Genomic DNA, 26,696 nt, shown 5'->3' with positions numbered 1-26,696 from the left:
TTGGGGCGTGTTCCTGGCATTGCTACTTCACGGATTATGTTTGATTTTTTCATGTGATAATCTCCTTGATTTTGATATTAGTTTTTGATTCTTGACAGTTGTATTCAAATGCACAAACGTATTAATAAATTAATAACAATTACCAGACTTATTGAAATGAAAACCAGAGAAGAACCTTCAGAGTGTAGGCTTTATTCCATTTGATTGAAGCCGCTTCTACGGGCACACCAGGGAATACAGGCGCAGCAAGGAGTACATAAGCAGTAAGGTATACACGTGCAACTAATCACCGCAAAATAAATCAGTATAAGCCCGGAGTCCGATATACTCTCAATTCTCACCATTCAACGAGCACCAAGTGAACCGCCGCCGTAAACGACAATGCCCCTGGGACAATCACCCCCGACCGAGCCGAACCTCAGCTTTATCTATTCCGTGCTCGAGCCGTGCAACATGTGATCACACGTCACGACCTTCAATTCACCACACTTATTAAAATAAAATTCTTCCAGAAGTGGTCAAAGTTGGCCGTACCTCTTCTTTCTTCAATGAATATTGGCAATTTTATTGTTAGTACACACTGTCACCTGAAACAAACTAAATAACCCGGCAACATCACGGGTACATTCACCAGCATCCATTCGATGAATAACATCTACTTTAACTTCTAAGTGACAATTTTACAATACCTTTGAGCCACTCTACAATGCAGTACATTTCTTAATGTATGACACAAAGTGAAGCAGTTCTATCAGTGATTTTGCAATCTCCCCATTTGGTACCTTAGCGATGTATTATGGCATCTTTGCCGAGAGTATGGAATCATTTCAATTTTTGCCTAATCATTTCAACACGGATTCATTATTCTTCCCCAACCGGTTTCACCGGGGGAGACTCGAGCTTTGCACTAAAATCTCATCGTCTGTCCATAGCACCTGTAGTTTTTCAGACTTTTTCCTCATACCCTTTGACATATTCAACTGAAACTTGGCACGTGGCTTTTTCCTCACTGTAATTCATGGACCGGTGTTTGTGAGGTTGTGGATTTGTTTGTTGGGCTACTTCTCCTGCAGTTCTGGTCCAATTACATCCAGACCTGCTGCAGAGGATCAGCATCACCCAAAATCATCTAGAGGGTGTTTTTATCTTGTGACGTTTAAGAGGTCTTGGTGCCCTTGACCTCTTACTCGAGGACATTGCCAAATTACAATGTGACTACCAATGTCAAATTACACCATGTGATTCAGAAGGTTGATGGCTAGCGCTGATTAGTTTTTGGTCAAAATCGGTCAAAGGTCAAGGTCACAGTGAGGTCAAACATAATTCCGTGAATTCATGTGGAGAAATGGAGTATTTTTGCTTCGGTCGACGTTACGAGTTCGTTTTAACTTCGATTTTAATTTTGTCTTCGGTTTTTGCGATCGCTTAGGACGCTTAACACTTGGTTGTCGAAATTCTGGTAAAAATCGGATGTTTTGGAGACGTTTTAAGATTGTATAAAAAATATTTCACTCGCCGCGTCACGGCTCATCACGTGGTGCAGCGCGCTCGAGCGGACACGTCGTTGAGTCACATAAAGGTTTTGCGTGTGCGCGCTGATGGTGTTTTCGATAAAGATGGTGTTTAAAAATCATTTTTTATCCGAATAAAGGTTATCGTTGCATGCCTGACTCGCTAAGTCGTCGGATTATGTAAAGAATGTTGGTGGATGGCCGAATATTACGGTTTTGTGACTTTGATAAAATAATATTAAATAATTGCGTGGAGAAATGGAGATTTTTGCTTCGGTCGACGTTACAATTTTTGATGGGTTGGTACAGAATCATCGTAGAAACTTATGATTTGCGTCGCTACCTTCTCTAGAGACAGCTTTTATTAGACAAGGTTAGCGGTCAGGTTGACGATTTCGTAAGTACCAGTCTATGACTGCTTGTTTTATTGTTAGTACACACTGTCACCTGAGACAAACAAAATAAACCGGCAACATCAACGGTACGTTCACCAGCATCCATTCGATGAATAACATCTACTTTAACTTCTCAGTAATGCTTTTACAATACCTCTTAGCCACTCTGCAATCCAGTACATTTCTTAATGTGTGACACAAAGTGAAGCTTTGCACTCCATCTGATCGTCAGTCCATACCACCTGTGGTTTTTTCAGACTTTTTCCTCATACCCTTTAACATATTCAACTGAAACTTGGTGCATGGCTTTTTCCTTACTGTAATTCACGGACCGGAGTTTGTGAGTTTGTGTGTTTGTGAGTTTGCTTGTTTGTGGGTTTGTTTGACGGGCTACTTCTCCTCCAGTTCTGGACCAATTACATCCAGACCTGCTGCAGAGGATCAGCATCACCCCAAATCATGTAGAGGGTGTTTTTATCTTTGCCAGTGGTCTTGAGGGGGTTAGTTGGGTGAGGGCAAATTCTCTATGTAAATGTGCAACATGGAGTGCCGCCTCCAGGTGGAGGGGAAGGGGGGGGCAGTACACATCTCCACCATTTACAGTACAGTATTCCTGTCCTCACTTTTTCCAGTGTACTAAAGTGTTTCGAATTATCAGCAGTTGGTATGTTTTTCCTTCATGCACATACACCAAGTTATTTATTTTTTCTATAAGGAGCTGTCACTTGCCTGTACACCGCTCAAATAAAGGTATGCATCAGAAGAATGTGTTGCATACTTGGAACAAGACCACCCATAGGGCGGGTACTCTGCTAGTTCGGATAAGTTGCAAGAAAAGTTTTATATGTAAGGAAAAAGAGGGACAAGCTTGTGGTATAATTTCTGTGTCTTCCTTTCACTTTCTGGGAGCTGGAACACCTTATGAGAGAACTAGATCGAACAAATAATTGTGGAAAATACAGCAGGGTTGAGGGATACGACGGAGGGACACATGGAAGAAGAATGACAGCAAACGGATGAGGAGATGCTCTTGCATCTGAAATCACGTCCTTTATTTCTGTTTCGATAAAAGATGATTTTTATTTGGACTTACAGGCCCCATATCATTCTTGTAGAAGATTCCATCCTCGATGTAATTACACTGAATCAATAATGTGTCATTTGTGACAGAAAATGATCGTCAGAAATCTCATCAAAAATATTGGGGAAACCCATCTTGAGGCAAAGTTGAGGAGGTTCTAAAATTCCAATCATTGTTTTTTCCATTCCTTTTTATTTCCCCAATTCTCATCGTGATACCCATCACTGACCACCAACCCTCCCCACTCCTGTTCTCACTCACTCTTTAAACTTCAAAACAAATTCTCCCTCTTCCACTTGCTGACACGAAACTCGATTCACTTGTGCTGTGTCCATGTAATAGTCTACTTATTCTCCTTTTTATCCCCTGTCTATGTAAAGTTCTTCTTTCTGTGATTTAGCTATTACATAGACTTCTGTATCAATAGGTACAAACATTGTGCATGATGACACATCGAGAGAGTATATTTTCCTAATTTTCCCACATTGTAACTAATGTGTTATAATATCACTTTTGTCATCTCTTTCATGTTGCTTTGAAGAAGGCAAATTATGTGGAGGAACCAGAAGTAAGTTTGTGTGAATGTGGAGATAATGATGTTTTAACTGCTGAACCAATACGGTTTAATTTACCCCTGAACTTTCATGATAGATCTTTTGTCTGTTGGCCCCTGAGGCTGTGAGTCTCTGTGTGCGTTACAAGCTTGTGGTTATCGCTTTGGGGTAAGTTATCCTGATGACATCTTCTGGAATGAATTTATTCAATTCTTTTTTCTTTAATGTTTTTATTTTCTTTTGTAGATCCAAAAAGAAGCTGCTGAAATGGAGTTGCTGCAACATGAAAACATTGGTAAGGATGAGTTTTACTCAAACTTATCACAGTATGAACAAAACAAGTCACAAATTGTGCTTCTGTTGCATGAATGTCTCATTTACCACTGAACTATTGACTTTTCTTAAAATCAACCATGACTGGAGTGCAAGTTTGCAAACACCCTTTTGGATGCGACTCTTCATACAAAACAAATCAAAGCACGGAAGAGCTCCTTGTGAGCCAATGACGATCCATATCTGATGCCCAACTGCATCTGCGGATGTCCTCTTGCAGTTGGGTGACCTTTTTCAAGGAGGTTGGTGGTAGGATTTCACACCGGCCACCGAAAAACACTTCATTCCACAAAACTCAGAAAAAATGCAAAGACAACTGCAAACCCACTCCGTGGGAGTATCTACTCAGGGCAGTTCACGAGATAACGGGATTGGAACAAAGCCTTCGGGACCCCCATTCCTTGATGAGGGGAGTAAAATCACAGGGTAATTACCTTTCTGAGTCGGATTGCAGTTGTGTGTGTCAGAGTGGTGCTGAGATGTCATCTATCAGACAGCGGTCTCCTTGGGTTAACGTAAGGCGGTCCATTCGGGTTGGGTGCCTGGACTGTCCTTTCCATAAGAGAGGGTCATCACCTGCCTCTGCTATCATGTGAGCTCCAGCGTTTAAACATCAGTGTTGTTGCACTTTCTGAGGTTCTGAGATCGGATAGTGGTGAGATCATAGTGGCTGGTTACACCGACTGGTCAGGTCGCTCTGATAATTACCATGCCCAAGGATTTGCTGTAACTGTGTCCACTATGCTGACTCCCACGATAATTGAGGTAATTCCAGTCAACGATTGCATTATGAGGCTGAGAATTCGTCACTATTTGGGTGTCATTTCTCTGGTTTCGAGATAGGCTCCCAATGAGGCGAGTGATCACACTGTGAAGGAGGAATTCCATGCCGCGCTCGAGTCTGTGGTTCATTGCTGCTGCAGGTGAGATCCTCTTCGAGTCTTGGGGGAGATCAATTCATTGACTGGTGTACTGACGATGGACATGAATAGGATCTCCTTGCGTGGAGCAACTGCCGGATATATTGGCGCATGCACACACATGTACAGGCCTGAGGAATACAGTCAATCAACCAAGCATATAATTCACAATTTCATTACATCTCCCCTTTCAGTATGAAGAGAAAGACTGAAAATAGCAAAAGCAGGTTTATGTTCCATAAAAATAACAAAAATAAACTCTATAACCAGTTGACGAATACTCAAAAGCCACGCTGTATGATTGTGATACAACGTATTCCTTCAGCCTTTGAAGCAAGGCATTGGCACTCTGTAATCTGCGGCTCGGAGGTTGAGGAAATTGAGTTGAGTTCTCAGCACTTGAAGGTGGTGTTGGTGCCATGTCCATGGTGCTCTGAGCTTCTTCCAGAGGAATGTTTAATTCTACAACGTCCGGAAGTGGTAGAATGGTCACTGGCTCAGGTGGAGATTTCCGCACCTGTCCCGTGTTGCGGTGGTAGGATTCTACTGTTGGCCGTGGTAACTGGGTACAATCTTGGTGTGGAAACTTTGCTGGATACAACTGCAGGTACCCAGCCCTGTCTGGTCTTGATGCATTACCTCCTTGGAGCTCCATTAGAAGTTTCATCCCTCCATTAGAATTATAGAATTTGTTGGACTGCCTCTGACTGTCCTGGAGCTGCTGACATGACAGGCTTTCACTGTAAACAGGTAATTTATCCCTTAGCCTCCTGTTCATCAAGAGTTGAGCTGGAGAGAGTGTCCTGCTCATAGGAGAGTTGCAGTGGGCAAGGATTGCGAGTTGAATGTCTACCGTCTTCATGTGCCCTTCACAAAGCCTGTTTCATTGTCTGAATCGCACGCTCAGCTTGACCGTTGGGTTGTGGATATGTTGGGGATGAGGTTGTGAACATTATGCCCCATTTGTGTCCAAAGTCCTTCATTTCTGCAACATCAAAGGAAACGTTGTCAGCGAATACCTCCTCCGGTATGCCATGGGAGGAAAAGTTCACTTTCATTGCTGTGATGACTGCGTTAGCCGTGAGCCCATTTTGCTGTGACACTTCAGGAAATTTTGAGAAGTCGTCCACCAGGATGAGATAGTCTTTTCCACCGAAGTGAAATATATCGGCACCCAGCTTCTGCCATGGGCGATTAGTGACACTGTGCGGGATGAGTGGCTCTTTCTGATTGGCAGGCCGAAATCTGGCACAGACCCCACACTCAGCAACACCTGATTCTATGTCTCTTGACCTACCTGGCTGGTACAAAATGGGTCTAGCCCGCGCCTTGCACATTCCCGCTCCGAGATGGAACATAAGCATCATTCCAACTGACTGGAAGAGGGGCCTTCTTGTCCCTCTCTAAAAAGGGAAGGGTTATCGCCAGGACTGCAACAACTACCTCAGGGTGATGCTGCTCTCAGTGCCGGGCAAGGTCTTTACTCAGATAATTATTGCCTGCGTACAGCATATTATCAAAGTTTGTGAAGAAAATATAATAACATTTTGTGTGATCACACAGAAATAATCCAAATTGAGCGTTGCATGCAGAACATGTTTTTGACTTAATGCCTGGTGTTGGCTTAGTGGTTGGGGTGGTGGGCTTTGGATCCGAGGGTCCTGACTTCAAATACTGCTCAGTTGTTGAATTAATACCAGGTGGGGTTAACTCGACCTGTCATCCTTCCGAGGTCGGCAAAATGAGTGCCAGCTTGCTGGTATACTGTGTTGGAGTGGCGACCCGTCCAGAATTTTGCCCAATCGCCAAGGAAACTGCTTCGGCAGCACCAATACTCTGCACAGAGTACGGTCCCAATGGATGGATGGATGGATGGATGGATGGATGTTTTTGGGTTACTTTTCTTCTTTACTCCATGAACGAGGCCCGTGGAAGACCATTGTTGAACAGACAGTGGGCTCGTCGGACAACAACATGTAACAATCAGTAAGGGGATGAACGAACAGGAAAAGAACAGCAGGGAGTGGAGGAAATGCATAAACAAAGCAAGTAATATGATTGGGTGAGGAAGGGCCAATGGGGATAATAAAGATCATGGTCAGGAGAAGGGATGAGGTGAAATGGTGGCACACTGCTTTGCTTGACACCTTGGAGGGAAGAGTGGGAAAGAACTGCCTCTGGAAGGTGATTCCATTAATGGGAAAAGTGAGGAAGAAAAGAGTTTCGGTGAACAGTCAGCTTGGAATTTGAAAGTTTAACGGTGAGGGGATGCCTTGAAAAGCTCGTGAATCTTGAAGTTGCTGGAGGAAATGGAGGATTGAGAGAGCGAGAGAGAGAGAGAGAGAGAGAGAGAGAGAGAGAGAGAGAGAGAGAGAGAGAGAGAGAGAGAGAGAGAGCAATTTTGTTGAAAAAATGGAAAAGCAGACCACAGACCTGTATACAAGGTGCAAGCATCACACACTGGGCTTGGCCTCATTGCAGGACATACCAAAATTTTGAGCTTTATATTCCACAGAATCCAGGAGAGACAGATATGATGTTGGGGTACCAGCTCATAAGAGAGAGCAGTCTCCATTGAGCTACAAACAAAGGCCTTGTAAACCGAGTCGCTCTTAATTTCCAAGGAAAGACTTTTATGGAGAATGCCCAGTCTGTGGTAGGCCTTTGAGGCCTGCTTTGTGACATGGTCATACCAGGAGAAGTGAGGGCTGATCGTGAGGTTTTGGTGCTCCAGAGACTGAACCTCTTTCAGTGGCGAATTATGACAATAGATAATTGGGTTTTATCCTCCCAGAGGGACAGTGTGGGACATTTTCCAGGATTGAAGGTTGTGTTCCACTTATAAGACAATCGGCTTTTCAATTCTAGATTGGCAGAGTGGTGCAGCTGCACCCTTTCTTATGGTTGGTATTCTATTGTCCTGCTCCGTACTTATCTTTCTTTTTATCATGTGCATGTTTCTTAATGTTCCCACATTTCTCCTTTTTCTAATTCTCTGATGCAGTCGTGAATGCCTACCTTGACTCACACAAACATGTGTTGGATGAGTACGTTGACTCTCACCTGAGTCTGCTGCGTGGGTTCGTTCATGACAATATCCCCATTGAGACAGTGGAGAGCTGGATTACTGCGAAGGAAAGTGAGTACCAAAGACAGACTTTGAAGCTGAGATCAAGAGGCTTGGGAGAGATTGGGCAATAAACACATCAGTCCACCAGACAATAAATTGTTTTCATGATATTTATTCTCATCTCTTATGTAATAAGAATTTTTTTCCTTTGAATCTTTCTTCATTATTCAAACGTATTCTGAATCCATTTTGATTGTTCTTGCTGGCATTGTTCGTCTCGCAGAACACATTTTATCTCTCTTGAACTTTTGTCAGGTGAGCTTCCGCAACCGAGCGGTGTCAGTAGGTGAGTCATTCAGTCAGTCATGTCATTCAGTCTGTAAACACTTCAGTCAATATCGCTGGAACCAAGCACACGATTGCAATGACACTTGGTTACAAGCTTCATATTTGATGCTGAACGAAGGGGTATGGACCGCATCAAAATTTGCACTCATGAAAATGGGTCTGCGGGAATTTTTTGACCCCCCACCCAAAATAGGTATTTGCTCTCTTCTCCAAAACAGCACTCACAATTTCGATGAAATTTGACCACAACCTTTATCATCCAGGATGTACCAAATTGTACCGTCCACATCAAAATCTGTACTCATTAAAGTGGTCTATGGGTGTGTTTTGACTCCCCAAAATAAGTGCATGCTCTCTTCTCTGAAACTAAACACAAGACTTTGATGAAACTTGACCCACAACCTTCATCACCCGTGATGTACCAAAGCTTGTTGTCTGCGTAAAAATCTGCACTCATCGTGGGGGTCTGTAGGGCGAGTTTCTGACCCTCCAAAATAGGTATTGGCTCTCTTCTCCAAAGTACAAACATAATTTCAATGAAACCTGACCCCAACATTCATTCCCCTTGATATCCTTCTCTGTACATATCTCACTTTTTATCATGTGCATGTTTGTTGACATCAACAAATTTATTCTATTTGTGTTTCTCAGATGCAAAGGTGAAGTCTTACCTTGACTCACACAGACATGTGCTGCATCAGTACTTAGACGGTCACCAAAATGTGCTGAATGGGTTCATTCATGAAAACGTCCCCGTTGAGGTGCTGGAGGAATGGATTGCTGAGAAGGAAGGTGAGTTACCAAAGGCAGATTGTGAATCTGAAATCAAAAGGCTTGCAAGAGAGTGGGCAATGATCACGAGTCCACTGGACAATGTTTTGTTTTCATGAATATTTTTTTTATCTTTGCTGATATAATCGATGTTTTTCATAATATCTCATGTCAGAGCATTTTTTTTCTTCCAATCTTTCCTCATCATTGAAACCTTCCCAAGAACCATTTTGATTGTTCTTGTTAGCAATGTTTGTCGAGCAGAACACTGTTTTGAGCTCACATTGTACGTACGTATTTTCTGGGACCGCGAAGTCTGTCCATAAACACTTAATTCTTCTCAAACTACACACACAATTTCGATGAAACTTGACTACAACCTTCAAGACCCATGATGTACCAAAATTTGTTTACAGCATAAGAAAAAAATCGTGCCCTCAGGGGGTCTATGGAGGGAGTTTATGCGGGAATTTCCCCTTAAAAGAGGTATTTGCTTTCTTTTCATAAAATACACACACAATTCCGACGAAACTTGACCACAACCTTCAACACCCATGATGGACCAAAGTTTTCTCACGACATTAAAAATAATCAGGGTTTGGGGGGGGGGGGTGAACGGAGGGGGGATTTCACCGCAAAATATTGTTTGCTTTCTTCTCTGAAACTAAACACAGTTTCGTTGAAACTTGACCACAACCTTTTTCACACATGATGAACCAAAGTTTGTTCATGGCATTAGAAAAAGCGGGGTGTAAAGGGGTGGGGGGTTTCCCCGCAAAATAGGTATATGCCCTCTTCTCAGAAATGACACACAATTTCGATGAAACTTGACCACAACCTTCATCAAACGTGATGTATCGAAGTTTGCTCACTGCATTAGAAAAATCGAACAGTATTTACTTTCTTCTTCATTAAATATTTTGTGGGTCATCCAAGCCCACCAATGGTTCCCTGGTTTTCTTGTCCAGCCACTACCAGGTGAGCGCCCAGTGTTATTGCCCTTATTTTTGTAATATGTCTGTCCTGGTTTGTCTGGCTGGCAGGATGGTCTCGGCCCTCGAGGTACACACACTTCCAAGCTGTCTCGCCTGGGTTTGAATCTTGGCCCACTGATAAAACAGTCATCCCAGTGTTTCACAGAAAGGATCATTCATCAATGTGTGTGCGGTCCCTCAGATTGATGTAATACGGGTGTCCCATCTGTAAGCATTTCTTTTTTTGTGGATGTAAAAGATCCCATGATGCCTTCGTGAAGAGTATGCAACTTATTCTGTAAGTACGCTGGAACCATGAACAAATTCCAAATTCCTGCCGTATCCCGTAGGGGGCCCTGCATGCATCAGCGATACATCCGTGCCCTCAGTCAATGATGACACTCCGCAGCCTTGCACTCCTGACGAATGAAGATGACTGCTTTGTTTGATTATTTTAAAATATAAATACCTTTAACATCCATTCAGAAACCTACAATTTGCCTTCTTTATTGCTGTCTGACACTGTTTCAGATCCGTCTTGTTTTTTTCCCCCACCATTATTCTTTTATCCTTTTCCTGAACTGAATCGCCCATTCATAAATTGCTCCATGTCTGTCAGGGCTGTAAATAGGTCACACATTTACCTCTGAACCATTTACCTTCCAGACTGCTTTGATTCTCATCCTGAGCATACACTGTCAAATGCACAGCTGGTCTTCCTCGTGAGGGTTAATGTGCAACTGTTTTAGGCTTTCTTTTGTTCTGACGAAGGGTTCATGCCCCAAATATCAGCTTCCCCTCGCTTATATCAGCAGATAGCATAGCTCGATCAATGTCCTCAGTCCTCACTGGCGATTTCATCCGTTTTGAAAAATCAAATTGGTGATTTGCTGGTGGGACGTTTAAGAGGTCTTGGTGCCCTTGACCTCTTTCTTACTCGAGGACGTGATATATGAACAACTGGCTGGCCAAGAAGAAGATGACTAATGTTTCAAATGGACGTCTACTTTCCTCACTGCGCGCGCGCATGCGCGCACACACACATACACACACACACACACACACACACACACACACACACACACACACACACACACACACACACACACACACACACATTATTCTGCCCATTGATATTTTTCTGTCACCAAATCTATTTTATTTCGATTCTGCCTCTTCGTTCCAGGATGTTCTCTCAATCAAATTTAAAATGATCAGGGTACTGACAATGAGGAGGTGGTTGAGTCGAATGACTTTTATGAGGACGAGCACATGTACACCGACTTGGAGGAGGACTTTGAGGACCATGTCGTGGTAAGCAAGACATTGGATTACCGATTATTCAGAAATGCCCCGGTTTATGTTGGGGATGTGTTCCTGGCATTGCTACTTCACGTTTTATATTTCATTTTTTCATGTGATAATCTCCTTGATTTTGATATTCGTTTTTGATTCTTGACAGTTGTATTCAAATACACAAAGGTATTAATAAATTAAAAACAATTACCAGACTTATTTGGATAAAACTCTTCCAGAAGTGGTCAAAGTTGGCCATACCTATTGTTTCTTCAATGTACTTTGGCATTTTTTACTTACGAAATCTAAAGATTTCGTAAGTATATTGATGACTTCCGTCCTCTGTTTGTTTGTTTGTGTGTGTTTCTGTGTGTGTGTGTGTGTGTTTGTTTGTAGGCACGATAACTCGAGAACGGAAGAAGCTACCAATGTCAAATTACACCATGTGATTCAGGAGGTTGATGGCTAGCGCTGATTAGATGTTGGTCAAAATCGGTCAAAGGTCAAGGTCACAGTGAGGTCAAACATAATTCCGTAAATTCATGTGGAGAAATGGAGTATTTTTGCTTCGGTCGACGTTACGAGTTCGTTTTAACTTCGATTTTAATTTTGTCTTCGGGTTTTGCGATTGCTTAGGATGCTTAACACTCGGTTGTCGAAATTCTGGTAAAAATCGGATGTTTTGGAGACGTTTTAAGATTGTATAAAAAATATTTCACTCGCCGCGTCACGGCTCGTCACGTGGTGCAGCGCGCTCGAGCGGACACGTCGTTGAGTCACGTAAAGGTTTTGCGTGTGCGCGCTGACGGTGTTTTCGATAAAGATGGTGTTTAAAAGTCATTTTTTTATCCGAATAAAGGTTATCGTCGCATGCCTGACTCGCTAAGCCGTCGGATTATGTAAAGAATGTTGGTGGATGGCCGAATATTACGGTTTTGTGACTTTGATAAAATAATTTTAAATAATTGCGTGGAGAAATGGAGATTTTTGCTTCGGTCGACGTTACGATTTTTGATGGGTTGGTACAGAATCATCGTAGAAACTTATGATTTGCGTTGCTACCTTCTCTAGAGACAGCTTTTATTAGACAAGGTCAGAGGTCAGGTTGACGTTTTCGTAAGTACCAGTCTATGACTGCTTGTTTTATTGTTAGTACACACTGTCACCTGAGACAAACAAAATAAACCGGCAACATCAACGGTACGTTCACCAGCATCCATTCGATGAATAACATCTACTTTAACTTCTCAGTGATGCTTTTAAAATACCTCTTAGCCACTCTACAATCCAGTACATTTCTTAATGTGCGACACAAAAGTAAAGCAGTTCTTTCAGCGATTTTGCAATCTCCCCCTTTGGTGCCTTCGCGATGTATTGTGGCATCTTTGTCGGGGGTATGGTACATGATTATTGAGTTTATGTGAAATAATCATTTCAACATGGCTTCATTATTTGTCACCGACCGGTTTCACCAGAGAGAACTTGAGCTTTGCACTCCATCTGATCGTCTGTCCATACCACCTGTGGTTTTTTCAGACTTTTTCCTCATACCCTTTAACATATTCAACTGAAACTTGGTGCATGGCTTTTTCCTTACTGTAATTCGCGGACCGGAGTTTTTGAGTTTGTGTGTTTGTGAGTTTGCTTGTTTGTGGGTTTGTTTGACGGGCTACTTCTCCTCCAGTTCTGGTCCAATTACATCCAGACCTGCTGCAGAGGATCAGCATCACCCCAAATCATGTAGAGGGTGTTTTTATCTTTGCCAGTGGTCTTGAGGGGGTTAGTTGGGTGAGGGCAAATTCTCTATGTAAATGTGCAACATGGAGTGCCGCCTCCAGGTGGAGGGGAAGGGGGGGGGCAGCACACATCTCCACCATTTACAGTACAGTATTCCTGTCCTCACTTTTTCCAGTGCACTAAAGTGTTTCGAATTATCAGCAGTTGGTATGTTTTTCCTTCATGCACATACACCAAGTTATTTATTTTTCCTATAAGGAGCTGTCACTTGCCTGTACACCGCTCAAATAAAGGTATTATATGCATCAGAAGAATGTGTTGCATACTTCGAACAAGACCACCCATAGGGCGGGTACTCTGCTAGTTCGGATAAGTTGCAAGAAAAGTTTTATATGTAAGGAAAAAGAGGGACAAGCTTGTGGTATAATTTCTGTCTTCCTTTCACTTTCTGGGAGCTGGAACACCTTATGAGAGAACTAGATCGAACAAATAATTGTGGAAAATACAGCAGGGTTGAGGGATACGACGGAGGGACACATGGAAGAAGAATGACAGCAAACGGATGAGGAGATGCTCCTGCATCTGAAATCACGTCCTTTATTTCTGTTTCGATAAAAGATGATTTTTATTTGGACTTACAGGCCCCATATCATTCTTGTAGAAGATTCCATCCTCGATGTAATTACACTGAATCAATAATGTGTCATTTGTGACAGAAAATGATCGTCAGAAATCTCATCAAAAATATTGGGGAAACCCATCTTGAGGCAAAGTTGAGGAGGTTCTAAAATTCCAATCATTGTTTTTTCCATTCCTTTTTATTTCCCCAATTCTCATCGTGATACCCATCACTGACCACCAACCATCCCCACTCCTGTTCTCACTCACTCTTTAAACTTCAAAACAAATTCTCCCTCTTCCACTTCCTGCCACGTAACTCGATTCACTTGTGCTGTGTCCATGTAATAGTCTACTTATTCTCCTTTTTATCCCTGTCTATGTAAAGTTCTTCTTTCTGTGATTTAGCTATTACATAGACTTCTGTATCAATAGGTACAAACATTGTGCATGATGACACATCGAGAGAGTATATTTTCCTCATTTTCCCACATTGTAACTAATGTGTTATAATATCACTTCTTGTCATCTCTTTCAGGTTGCTTTGAAGAAGGCAAATTATGTGGAGGAACCAGAAGTAAGTTTGTGTGCATGTGGAGATAATGATGTTTTAACTGCTGAACCAATACGGTATAATTTACCCCTGAACTTTCATGATAGATCTTTTGTCTGTTGGCCCCTGAGGCTGTGAGTCTCTGTGTGCGTTACAAGCTTGTGGTTATCGCTTTGGGGTAAGTTATCCTGATGACATCTTCTGGAATGAATTTATTCAATTCTTTTTTCTTTAATGTTTTTATTTTCTTTTGTAGATCCAAAAAGAAGCTGCTGAAATGGAGTTGCTGCAACATGAAAACATTGGTAAGGATGGGTTTTACTCAAACTTATCACAGTATGAACAAAACAAGTCACAAATTGTGCTTCTGTTGCATGAATGTCTCATTTACCACTGAACTATTGACTTTTCTTAAAATCAACCATGACTGGAGTGCAAGTTTGCAAACACCCTTTTGGATGCGACTCTTCATACAAAACAAATCAAAGCACGGAAGAGCTCCTTGTGAGCCAATGACGATCCATATCTGATGCCCAACTGCATCTGCGGATGTCCTCTTGCAGTTGGGTGACCTTTTTCAAGGAGGTTGGTGGTAGGATTGCACACCGGCCACCGAAAAACACTTCATTCCACAAAACTCAAAAAAAATGCAAAGACAACTGCAAACCCACTCCGTGGGAGTATCTACTCAGGGCAGTTCCCGAGATAACGAGATTGGAACAAAGCCTTCGGGACCCCCATTCCTTAATGATGGGAGTAAAATCACAGGGTAATTACCTTTCTGAGTCGGATTGCAGTTGTGTGTGTCAGAGTGGTGCTGAGATGTCATCTATCAGACAGCGGTCTCCTCGGGTTAACATAAGGCGGGTTGGGTGCCTGGACTCTCCTTTCCATAAGAGAGGGTCATCACCTGCCTCTGCTATCATGTGAGCTCCAGCGTTTAAACATCAGTGTTGTTGCTGAAACTTGGCACGTGGCTTTTTCCTCACTGTAATTCATGGACCGGTGTTTGTGAGGTTGTGGATTTGTTTGTCGGGCTACTTCTCCTGCAGTTCTGGTCCAATTACATCCAGACCTGCTGCAGAGGATCAGCATCACCCCAAATCATGTAGAGGGTGTTTTTATCTTCGCCAGTGGTCTTGAGGGGGTTAGTTGGGTGAGGGCAAATTCTCTATGTAAATGTGCAACATGGAGTGCCGCCTCCAGGTGGAGGGGAAGGGGGGGCAGTACACATCTCCACCATTTCCAGTCCAGTATTCCTGTCCTCACTTTATCCAGTGTGGTGAGATCTTTTGAATTATAAGCAGATGGTATGTTTTTGCTTCATGCACATAACTTGGGTTATTTATTTTCCTATAAGGAGTTGTCACTTGCCTGGACACTGCCCAAATATAGGTATGTATCCGGAGAACGTGTTGCTTGCTTGGAACAAGACCACCCATAGGGCGGGTACTCTGCCAGTTTGGATAAGTTCCAGAAAAAGTTTGACATTCACGGCGTTTCATCATGATTTTACAGTTATGCCCTTTTTGGACTTCACATCAGTTGGGAACATGGACTGCAAAGCAGTTCTCACTGTTGTGTCTCTTATATTCCAAAGCACTGTTGTCAAACTCTGTTTGTGCCTTTGTTTTCAGATCAAGAACTGGGAGGTTATCTCCAAAATTGGAGAAGGAGGCTTTGGATATGTTTCCAAAGCCAAGAATATCAACTCTGCAGAAGAGGTACAAGCTTGTGGTATACTTTCTGTGTCTTCCTTTCACTTTCAGGGAGCTGGAACACCTTATGAAAGAACTAGACAGAACAAAACATAGTGGAAAATACAGCAGGGTAGAGGGATATGACGAAGGGACACATGGAAGAAGAATGAGAGCAAATGGATGAGGAGATGCTCCTGCATCTGAAATCACCTCCTTTATTTCTGGATCAATAAAAGATGATTTTTATTTGGACTTACAGTCCCCATATCATTCTTGTAGAAGATTCCATCCTCGATGTAATTACACTGAATCAATAATGTGTAATTTGTGACAGATAATGATTGTCAGAAATCTCATCAAAAATAATGGGGAAAACCATCTTGAGACAAAGTTGAGGAGGTTCTAAAATTCCAATCATTGTTTTTTCCATTCCTTTTTATTTCCCCAATTTTCATCCTGATACCCATCACTGACCACCAACCCTCCCCACTCCTGTTCTCACTCACTCTTTAAACTTCAAAACAAATTCTCCCTCTTCCACTTCCTGCCACGAAATTCGATTCACTTGTGCTGTGTCCATGTAATGGTCTACTTTTTCTCCTTTCTATCCCCTGTCAATGTAAAGTTGTTCTTTTCTGTGATTTACCTCCGACATAGACTTCTGTATCAATAGGTATAAATATTGTGTATGACGACACATCGAGAGAGTATACGAGGTGTGTTCAAAAAGTATCCGACCTTTGTTCATGAAAAATACTCGTATCCAGATACAACAAACTTACACTAATCTCCTTCAAAGTACTCCCCTTGGGCTGCCACACACTTCTCCCAATGGTTCTGCCACTGTCAGAAGCAGCGCTCGAACGCCTCTTTTGGGATGGCGCGCAGCTGGTCCGTCGCATTCCACATGATGTCTTCTCTGGACTGAAATCTGGTCCCTTTCAGGGGCATTTTCAGCTTGGAGAAAAGCCAGAAGTCACACGGAGCCATGTCGGGAGAGTAGGGAGCCTGATGAAGGACAGGTGTGTTGTGTTTGGCCAGGAAACTCTATCAAATGTGAAGAATGGGCGGGTGCGTTATCGTGATTGAAATGAGAGCGAGAGATGAACCTTCAGAGTTTAGGCTTTATTCCATTTGATTGGAGCCGCTTCTGTGGGCACACCGGGGAATACAGGTTCAGCTAGGAGTACATAAGCAGTAACGTATACATGTGCAGTTAATCATTGCAGACAATCCGCGTAAGCACGGAGTTCGATATAATTTCCATTCTCACCAGTCAATGAGCACCTTCAGTTAACGAGCATCAAGTGAACAGCCGATGTCAATAGCAATGCCCCGGGGACAATCACTCGTGCCGCAGAGACCTCCCCTTATACGCGAGACGCACAACATGTGATCCCGCGTCATGTCCCTCAATTCACGACAATTCACCACATTCTCCCCACCTTTAAAATGTAACTAGGGGCCCATCTTACACACCATGATTGCTTTAGCACTATAGGAGTATACATTTCAAGCAACGCGGACTAATAGATCTATAGAAGCATACATGCATAGATACATACATACATACATAGATCTACAGACGACAATTCACCACAGTGATGGAGCTGCCAATTGACCGCTGCCCACAGGTCCGGCCGTTTGCGTCGCACAGCGTCATGAAGGCGACGCAGTACCTCTTGGTAGTACTCTTTGGTGATGGTTGTGCCGTGTGGTGCGTACTAGTGATGAACCATGGCACTGGAGTCAAAGAAGACGGTCAGCATGACTTTGACATTGCTGCGGACCTTCCTGGCTTTTTTTGGCCTCGGGAATGTTGGATGCTTCCATTGTGATGACTGGAACTTGGTTTCTGGGTCGTACCCATAATCCCAGGTCTCATCGCCAGTGATCACTGTGTTGAAGAAGTTGGGATCGCTGTTCACAGTCTCCAGCATGTCCTGTGCAATCTCCAAATGGAGTTGCTTCTGCTCGATCGTTAACAGCTTTGGCACGAACTTCGCTGAGATTCTCCTTAAGCCCAAATCCTCAGTCACAATGGAATGAACGGATCCAATGCTGACGCCCGCCTCGTCTGCAAGTTCTCTGATCATGATTCGACGATCCTGCATCAGCAGGGTCCTAACTTGGTCAATGACAATCTCATTTCGGGATGTTGAGGGCCTACCAGAACGTGCTTCACTTTCCACTGATGTGCGACCATCTTTGAAGTGGTTGTACCACTCTTTTATCTGTGTGGTGTCCATTGCTTCGTTCCCGAAGGCCTGTTGAATCTTGCGGATCGTTTCCACTTGGGAATCGCCAAGCTTTACACAAAATTTGATGCAGTAGCGTTGTTCAAGTTTTTCCGCCATTTTGTAAAAAACGAAAATCCGACGGCGCTCACTTCCACTTCCTCACTCATCGGCGGTCTGTCGGCGACTGACAGCTTCTGCAGGCGGGAAAATATTCACGCATACGAATTAGGATCGCCTACATACGTGCACCAAACCACCTCTCCCTCGCTTCATTTGTTTACGCACAAAAAATTAAGGTTGGATACTTTTACAACACACCTCATACTGTCCTCATTTTCCCACATTGTAATGAATGTGTTATAATATCACTTCTTGTCATCTGTTTCAGGTTGCTTTGAAGAAGGCAAAATATATGGAGGAACCAGAAGTAAGTTTGTGTGAATGTGGAGATAATGATGTTTTAACTGCTGAACCAATACGGTTTAATTCACCCCTGGACTGTCATGATAGATCTTTTGTCTGTTGGCCCGTGAGGCCGTGAGTCTCTGTGTGCATTTCAAACTTGTGGTTATCGCTTTGGGGTAAGTTGACATGAAGAACTTTACTAGCGATACCCGTGCACATGCACGGGATAGCAGTACAACATAGCTGGTAGCAGACGACAGACCGTACACGGGGAATGACAAAAATACGCATTGTGCAAAATGCAAGTGGTACTATGGAACGCCAAGACTTCCCAAACATTGTCGGCATGTCCGCTAAGTGCCACAGCAATTTCATAGGGATCGTGTGACGGCGAGCCGAGTTTTTAGTGTGCAAGCTTGGTATTATAATCGAGATAATAGACGGAATAAGTCAGCTTCAAGAATGAATTTGTTCAATTTTCGTTTTTTTTAATGTTTGGAATTTTTTTGCAGATCCAAAAAGAAGCTGCAATAATGAAGTTGCTGCATCACGAAAAATATTGGTAAGTATGGGATTTACTCAAACTTATCACAGTATGAACAAAACAGGTTACACATTGTGCTTCTGTTGCATGAATGTCTCATTTACCACTGAACTAATGACTTTTCTTAAACTCAATCATAACCGGAGTGCAAGTTTGAAAAGGCCCTTTTGGATGTGATATCTCATACACAATGCAGCTCTTCATTTAAAACAAATCAAAGGGTGGAGGAGCTCCTTGTGAGCCAATGACGATCCATATCTGGTGCAAAACTGCGTCTGTGGATGTCCTCTTGCAGTTGGGTGACCTTTTTCAAGGAGGTTTGTCGTGGGATTGCACTCCGGCCATCGAAAAACACTTCATTCCACAAAACATAAAGAAAACGCAAAGAAAACTAAAAACCCACTCTGTGAGAGTACCTCCTCAGGGCAGCTCACGAGATGACGGGACCGGAACAAAGCTTTCGGGCCCCCATTCTTTGATGATAGGAGTAAAAGCACAGGGTAATTACCTTTCTGGGTCGGAATTACCTTTCTGGAGCTCTTGGCAGAGGAGTTCAAAGTGAAGGCCCCCTGGGCCAGTTACTTTGAGTGCTGTACCAGGCTGGCTCACCATCTGTTGACTGGATATCAGGGATGTAACTCTCCCTATTGCTGACCCACCAATCAACTGCTAACCTCCTTCGTTTGTGGGAACGCAGGCTTCGGTGAACCATTTGATAAATGGGGTAAAGTTCCTGGGATCTGTCACATCCGTGCTGAACTTAAATATCTCAAGGCTGGTGAAAATGCTCTGTTGATGTCGTTGCATGCAGTTCTGTGCTCTGTTTGGAACATAAGCATCATTCCAACTGACTCGAAGAGGGGCCTCACAAGAACTCAGGACCCTTGGATCCCAAGCTCACCACCCTCACCATTAACCCAACACCAGACATATAGAGGTGAGCAGTGATGCTGTATTTTGGGAGTTTCACCAGAAGGGGGTTGCTGGTGGACCGTGTGCATCACCCTGCCTGGTTTGACGTGTGTATATGTTTGAGTGTGAATCGGTGCAATCTTGTGATTCTGTTTTCATGGCATGCAGGAACCGGATGCTGAACATTCCATCAAGCACTTCGAGTTAATCTTGGGAACAAGCATGAGAAGAAAAATGTTGAAGGTACCTGATTTGCGTTGAATGCCATATTCCGGTGATATTGTTTGTTTTATATTCGTGTGGATGAGAAATGTTTGTTGATAATGATCATTCATATAGTCGGGGTGGCATTAATTCCAGTGTATCTTTACGTAACTATATCATAAAGACAAATTTGAATGGGATAGCCCGGAGGTACACACACTTTCTTCTGAGCTGTCGAACCTGGGTTTAAATCTTGGCCCAGCTACAAACTGCCATCCTGATGTTTCACATGTATGGTTATGCATCATCCCTCGGATGACCAAAAAGCTGGCCGACCCATCTGCCAGCATTAATTGATGGATGTTGAAGACCCTTCAGTGTCCTTAGCCAAGAGTCGGCGAGTTATTGCCGGATAGGAACCCTGAACAAATTCCAAATTCCTGCAAACACAGTCGCGTGTCGTGCACTGGAGTAGCGATCTGTCCAGGATTGCAACTTGTGCCAAGAAACCGCTTAGATAGAACCGATGCTCTGAATAGAGCATGCTGCATGAGTGGTGGCAACTATCTGTGTTACATTTCTTACATTCTGGTCGAACCAGAAATAATTAAAAATGAGGAGCTGATACTCTCGGTCCTCCACTTTTTGTGTGGAATGGGGAATGGATCAATGTCACGTGAAAGATAAATCTTGAACGTTTTTTGAAATATTGCGTCAAGCCAAGTTACCGAGATGGTTGCCATGCAACAAAATTCAGCCATTCACAGCCCTGATGTATTGATGTTGAGATAATGTCATAAGGAATCGATATCTGCAATATGAAAGCTAAATGTTGAACAGTTTTTAAAATATTGCGTCTACAAAAGCACATGGATGGATGATCGATAATGGATGCACCCATACCCACATCATCCATGCACCCTGTTGTGTTAAATACATTATCACTAAACATAGCTTTATGAGCCCATCACCTGTGCAGAGGAAGATGGGGGTTTGCACTCACGTGTGCGTGTGCCTTCAACTTTTTTTTTTATTACCATTTGAGCTTTTGTTGATCAAATTTTCAACAAAGCTCTATTATGAGAAAATATTCAACAAAGCTCTCAAAGTCCCCCCCCCCCACAAACTCGCCCCTCTCCCTCCCCTCCCCCCCTTTCCATCAAAAGTGATGATGTTTTTTCATATCTATGAAGGTGTATATAACTGAAGATGTGGAATGTGGGATTAACCTGATATTCCTCAGACCACAGATGATGTTGACTGCAACGTTCGACATGGAACCCATTTGTACCATTCAGTTTGTCCTTATGGTGGATACCTGATTAGTAACGAATTGTCAGAATCATTTGTGATTGGAAATGCTTCTTTTCTCCAAACCATTAATGAACCAGGCAGTGGAATGGTAACCCAAACATCAGATGATCTAGAGTCCCTATCCTTTTGTTTATATTCGGCACCCAGTCTGTTTCAAGATTCAACAACATGCTTTTTGACCGTGCTAAATTCTCCAGGGTATACAACAGGCATCAAATGTGTTGGAGAAAAGAGCTTTCTTATGCAAGTGATTCACATCGTCGAGATGATGAAGGCAAATGTTCAGCTGATGGCAAAACCGTAATTCTGATCGAAGGTTAACCTTGTTCGATACTTCCATGTCAAACCTTGTTTGATACATCCGAGACATTATTTTCTTTTGATCATTATGTCATTTGAATCATTATATGCAATGTCTGCTTTTCATTCAAGTGGATTTTGTGGGAGGAGGGTTTTGGAGGAGGAAAGCATGAGCGAAGGGAAGGGGTGGCAGCGAGAGGGGAGGAGAGGGGAAAGGGTGGCAGCACGAGGAGGTGGGGGAGTTGTCTCTATGGGGAGACAAAGTGAGAGGTGGGGAGGTTATGCGGAGACAGCTTTAGGGGAGGTGAGGGAATGGGGAGGCAGCGCGAGAAAAGGGGAGAGTATTGGGAAGTAGCGCGAGGGGAGGGGATGTGGAGGCAGTGCGCAGGGAGGGGGAGGGTATGAGGAGGTAGTGCGGGGGTATGTGGGAAGGCAGTGCGAGTGGGTGGGGGGAGAGAGAGAAAGAGAAAGAGGTAGAGTGAGAGAGGGGGTGGGAGAGAGACAGAGGGGGTGGGAAAGAGAGAGCGGGAGAGAGAGGGTGGAAAAGAGACAGAGGGGTGGGAAAGAGACGGAGGGGAAAGAGAGAGTGAGAGAGGGAGAGAGAGACAGAGAGAGAGAGAGAGAGAGAGAGAGAGAGAGAGAGAGAGAGAGAGAGAGAGAGAGATAGAGTGAGAGATAGAGTGAGAGAGAGAGAGAGAGAGAGAGAGAGAGAGAGAGAGAGAGAGAGAGAGAGAGAGAGAGAGAGAGAGAGTGAGAGAGGGAAAGAGAGAGGGAGAGAGAGCGAGAGAGAGAGGGAGTGAGAGAGAGAGAGAGAGAGAGAGAGAGAGAGAGAGAGAGAGAGAGAGAGAGAGAGAGAGAGAGAGAGAGAGAGAGAGAGAGAGAGAGAGAGAGAGAGAGAGAGAGAGAGAGAGAGAGAGAGAGAGAGAGAGAGAGAGAGAGAGAGAGAGAGAGAGAGAGAGAGAGAGAGAGAGAGAGAGAGAGAGAGAGAGAGAGAGAGAGAGAGAGAGAGAGAGAGAGAGAGAGAGAGAGAGAGAGAGAGAGAGAGAGAGAGAGAGAGAGAGAGAGAGAGAGAGAGAGAGAGAGAGAGAGAGAGAGAGAGAGAGAGAGAGAGAGAGAGAGAGAGAGAGAGAGAGAGAGAGAGAGAGAGAGAGAGAGAGAGAGAGAGAGAGAGAGAGAGAGAGAGAGAGAGAGAGAGAGAGAGAGAGAGAGAGAGAGAGAGAGAGAGAGAGAGAGAGAGAGAGAGAGAAAGACAGAGGGGTGAGAGAGAGAGAGAGAGAGAGAGAGAGAGAGAGAGAGAGAGAGAGAGAGAGAGAGAGAGAGAGAGAGAGAGAGAGAGAGAGAGAGAGAGAGAGAGAGAGAGAGAGAGAGAGAGAGAGAGAGAGAGAGAGAGAGAGAGAGAGAGAGAGAGAGAGAGAGAGAGAGAGAGAGAGAGAGAGAGAGAGAGAGAGAGAGAGAGAGAGAGAGAGAGAGAGAGAGAGAGAGAGAGAGAGAGAGAGAGAGAGAGAGAGAGAGAGAGAGAGAGAGAGAGAGAGAGAGAGAGAGAGAGAGAGAGAGAGAGAGAGAGAGAGAGAGAGAGAGAGAGAGAGAGAGAGAGAGAGAGAGAGAGAGAGAGAGAGAGAGAGAGAGAGAGAGAGAGAGAGAGAGAGAGAGAGAGAGAGAGAGAGAGAGAGAGAGAGAGAGAGAGAGAGAGAGAGAGAGAGAGAGAGAGAGAGAGAGAGAGAGAGAGAGAGGGAGAGAGAGAGAGAGAGAGAGAGAGAGAGAGAGAGAGAGAGAGAGAGAGAGAGAGAGAGAGAGAGAGAGAGAGAGAGAGAGAGAGAGAGAGAGAGAGAGAGAGAGAGAGAGAGAGAGAGAGAGAGAGAGAGAGAGAGAGAGAGAGAGAGAGAGAGAGAGAGAGAGAGAGAGAGAGAGAGAGAGAGAGAGAGAGAGAGAGAGAGAGAGAGAGAGAGAGAGAGAGAGAGAGAGAGAGAGAGAGAGAGAGAGAGAGAGAGAGAGAGAGAGAGAGAGAGAGAGAGAGAGAGAGAGAGAGAGAGAGAGAGAGAGAGAGAGAGAGAGAGAGAGAGAGAGAGAGAGAAAGACAGAGAGAGAGAGAGAGAGAGAGAGAGAGAGAGAGAGAGAGAGAGAGAGAGAGAGAGAGAGAGAGAGAGAGAGAGAGAGAGAGAGAGAGAGAGAGAGAGAGAGAGAGAGAGAGAGAGAGAGAGAGAGAGGGAGAGAGAGAGAGAGAGAGAGAGAGAGAGAGAGAGAGAGAGAGAGAGAGAGAGAGAGAGAGAGAGAGAGTTTTTTGGTGCAGGGCTTCGATGGGAAACGAGTCATGAGTCAAAATTGGTTCCTTTCACGTTTGAGGCAAGCCTTGTTCAGGTGAGCTTCGGTGGGTGCACGTGAGCGCATGCATGTGATGAAGGTGATGGTATGATGTAAAAACACAAACATTGCATACATAATATATAAATGGACATCATTGCTCATGCTGCTATATTTGCAAACAGGTGATGCATTAACGTACGTACGCCTCTCGGATGGATGTTGATGCATTTCTTGTCAGAGTTCTTTCGGCCTTGTGGAGGTGCTTGTGAAAGTCGTCTATTGATCAACATTCAACGTTTATTGTAACAACGGGTCTGTGTCCACCCGATCATACAACTCTTTTAAAAGGAGCAAACATGCTCTCAAAAGAGAAAAATTAGGAAAGGGCACCGACTACTGATGACATTGCAGCACGACAGGAGGCAACTGAGGCAAATGAAATAGCCAAGTGGGAGAAAACAGGTTGCTGTTATAACACGGAAACAAAACTTTGGGTCTCAAAGGAAGATAAGATGGTTGCCAAAAAGGCACTTTTGCCATGGTCTGCTCGTATGGCCCATAGAAGTGGCCATACGAGCAAATGGGGGATGCAAAAGGAGGTGCTACGAACATGGCACGCTCCAGGATTTACAGCTGTGGCAGAAATTTTTCGTAGAAGCTGTGTGTATTGTCAACACCATAATGTTGGTAAAGTATTTAGCTCATCCTCTAATGGAAAACAAGCAGACACAGCAGATTGTCCCCACATGAAATACTAACAAAGGTTGTCAAAGAATTTGACTCGCATGTCAAACAAGCACCACCAGACTGGCTGCGGAGGAACACCACAGCATCCAGCCCAGTGACCGGGTGTACATCAAGGTGTTCAAGCAGAAGAACGCACTGAGGGCACATTCGACCGGACCCCACCAAGTATTATTGGTTACCCACACGGATGTCAAGTGAGAAGGTAAGCAAAGATGGACTCGTGCATCTCACTGTGAAAGAGCATACAGGAAGTCGTAAAGAGAATAAAGGAAACCCGCAAGTGGGAAGAACGTTACTGGGGGTTCATGACATATGTAGCCTTGCTTCTGATGAGCATGTGCATAATCATGATAATATGAACGATAACAGACAGTGAGGGCATTGTGGGAATGCCATGGAGAGCAGAATGTTTGGTAGGTCTAGAGCAGTGGAAACAAGGAATGGGTCGTGACAGGGTGTACAGGGCAGAAGAAGCTAAACATCGGGACCAATTGCATGAGAAAGGAGCGTATGGGATAAACACCTTTTTGACCCTGTCGCACAATTACACAATGAAGGAAAACAAGCCGGTAGGCGACATGGCTGTTCGCTCTAGATGGAAAGCTGGCCGACGCGACTAGCCGATATTCATGTACATGCTATCAATCAATTTAGCACAATAAATATGATTATCACAGCCCTCTTAGTTTGTGCCCAGAAACCCGCCTTGTGAAATTTCAGGCATGTTTCCAAAGAGACTCCAACAAATGGCAGCCCTGGTAATTCCATTTATCTATTCGCTAAATATTTTATTTTTTTTATATGATGCTGTAAGACATTCTACTTGGGCACAAAAAAAACAGGTCCTTCGGAGGTCCAGTTTCGGAGGTATTGATTTTTTTGTACAGTCCACAATAAGTGTACGATGTACGATAAAGTATTTTAGCTGTTGCTAAGCAGCGGAGGTGTGCATAGCAACCATTCATTTTTGTGTACATGCTCACCACATTGTACACATTTCACCCAAGTTTCATCAAAATCAGACTCTTTCTCTTAGAGATATTCGCAATAAACCGTTTCTGAAATGTTCGACATGTACTCGCCCAAAACCTATCTCCTCCTACAAATACTTTTTGTTAGGGCTGCAAATTGGCATGAAGGGAGCAAGATAGATTGCGCACAGAACTCTAAGCTTCGATTTTTCGATTTTTTTTTCGATTTTTTGACCACTTTAAAGGGCCGTTGCTATGCCGTTGCTAGGGCCCGGGGTCCCATATTCGAAAGCACACGATTCCCAGAAATATTGGTCCTACCTACCAAATTTCATTGGAATCGGTTGAGTGGTTTAGCCCCTAGGCTTGATCAAAGTTTCATCGGACAGACAGACAGATGGAAATGTCCAGAATAAGGGTGCTTTAAGAGCAGCCAATAAGGCGAAGTGTTGGGTATGTGCTCATCTCCCACACTCTTCACGAACAGGACTGCCATTTGCGGTGATCTCATTTGAGAAAATTGATTCTTGCGGAGCCGGACGGTACAATAATTATATAGCAGATAACCGGAAGGGCATAAATGGGGCATATGCTGAAGTAGCATCAAACGGTGCAGATCCATGACGGACGGAGGGGGTGGGAAAGAGACGGAGGGGGTGGGAAAGAGATGGTACAATGTGGTACAACACGTAAGGAAGGTAGCTGCAAAGTACCGTGACTTTTAAGAAATGAGGGTTTGGATCTTCATTAAAGGGAGTGTTTGGTGGATGGGGAACCTGGATACTGCACATATTGCTCATTGGACTCATGACATTCGCTGCTATTGTTGTCATCAAAACGTGCATAAAAGTAATAATTGGTGTGTGTGTGTGTGTGTGTGTGTGTGTGTGTGTGTGT

At 43.8% G+C, this 26,696-nt stretch overlaps 1 protein-coding gene across 2 annotated transcripts in view; it reads left to right on the top strand.

Moving 5' to 3' along the window:
* Positions 1–14,185, top strand: part of LOC147031840 (uncharacterized) — a 53,320-nt gene extending 39,135 nt beyond the window's left edge. The window contains exons 19-23 of one of the 2 annotated variants that reach the window (XM_085868258.1): positions 3,788–3,836; positions 7,799–7,933; positions 8,864–9,004; positions 11,144–11,271; positions 14,147–14,185. In XM_085868258.1, the coding sequence (XP_085724384.1) occupies positions 3,788–3,836; positions 7,799–7,933; positions 8,864–9,004; positions 11,144–11,166 (348 nt within the window). In that variant the 3' untranslated portion in view covers positions 11,167–11,271; positions 14,147–14,185. Of the gene's footprint in view, positions 1–3,787; positions 3,837–7,798; positions 7,934–8,147; positions 8,750–8,863; positions 9,005–11,143; positions 11,272–14,146 lie in introns of those variants that run through there. The other variant, XM_085868251.1, reaches the window with a different exon arrangement.
* Positions 14,186–26,696: the final 12,511 nt, after the last annotated feature.

This window comes from Eptatretus burgeri, chromosome 2 (genome assembly GCF_056783735.1).
Source record: "Eptatretus burgeri isolate ZD-2024b chromosome 2, Ebu_testis_v1, whole genome shotgun sequence".
NCBI lineage: Eukaryota > Metazoa > Chordata > Myxini > Myxiniformes > Myxinidae > Eptatretus > Eptatretus burgeri.
This window is presented reverse-complemented; position numbering and strand designations above follow the sequence as displayed.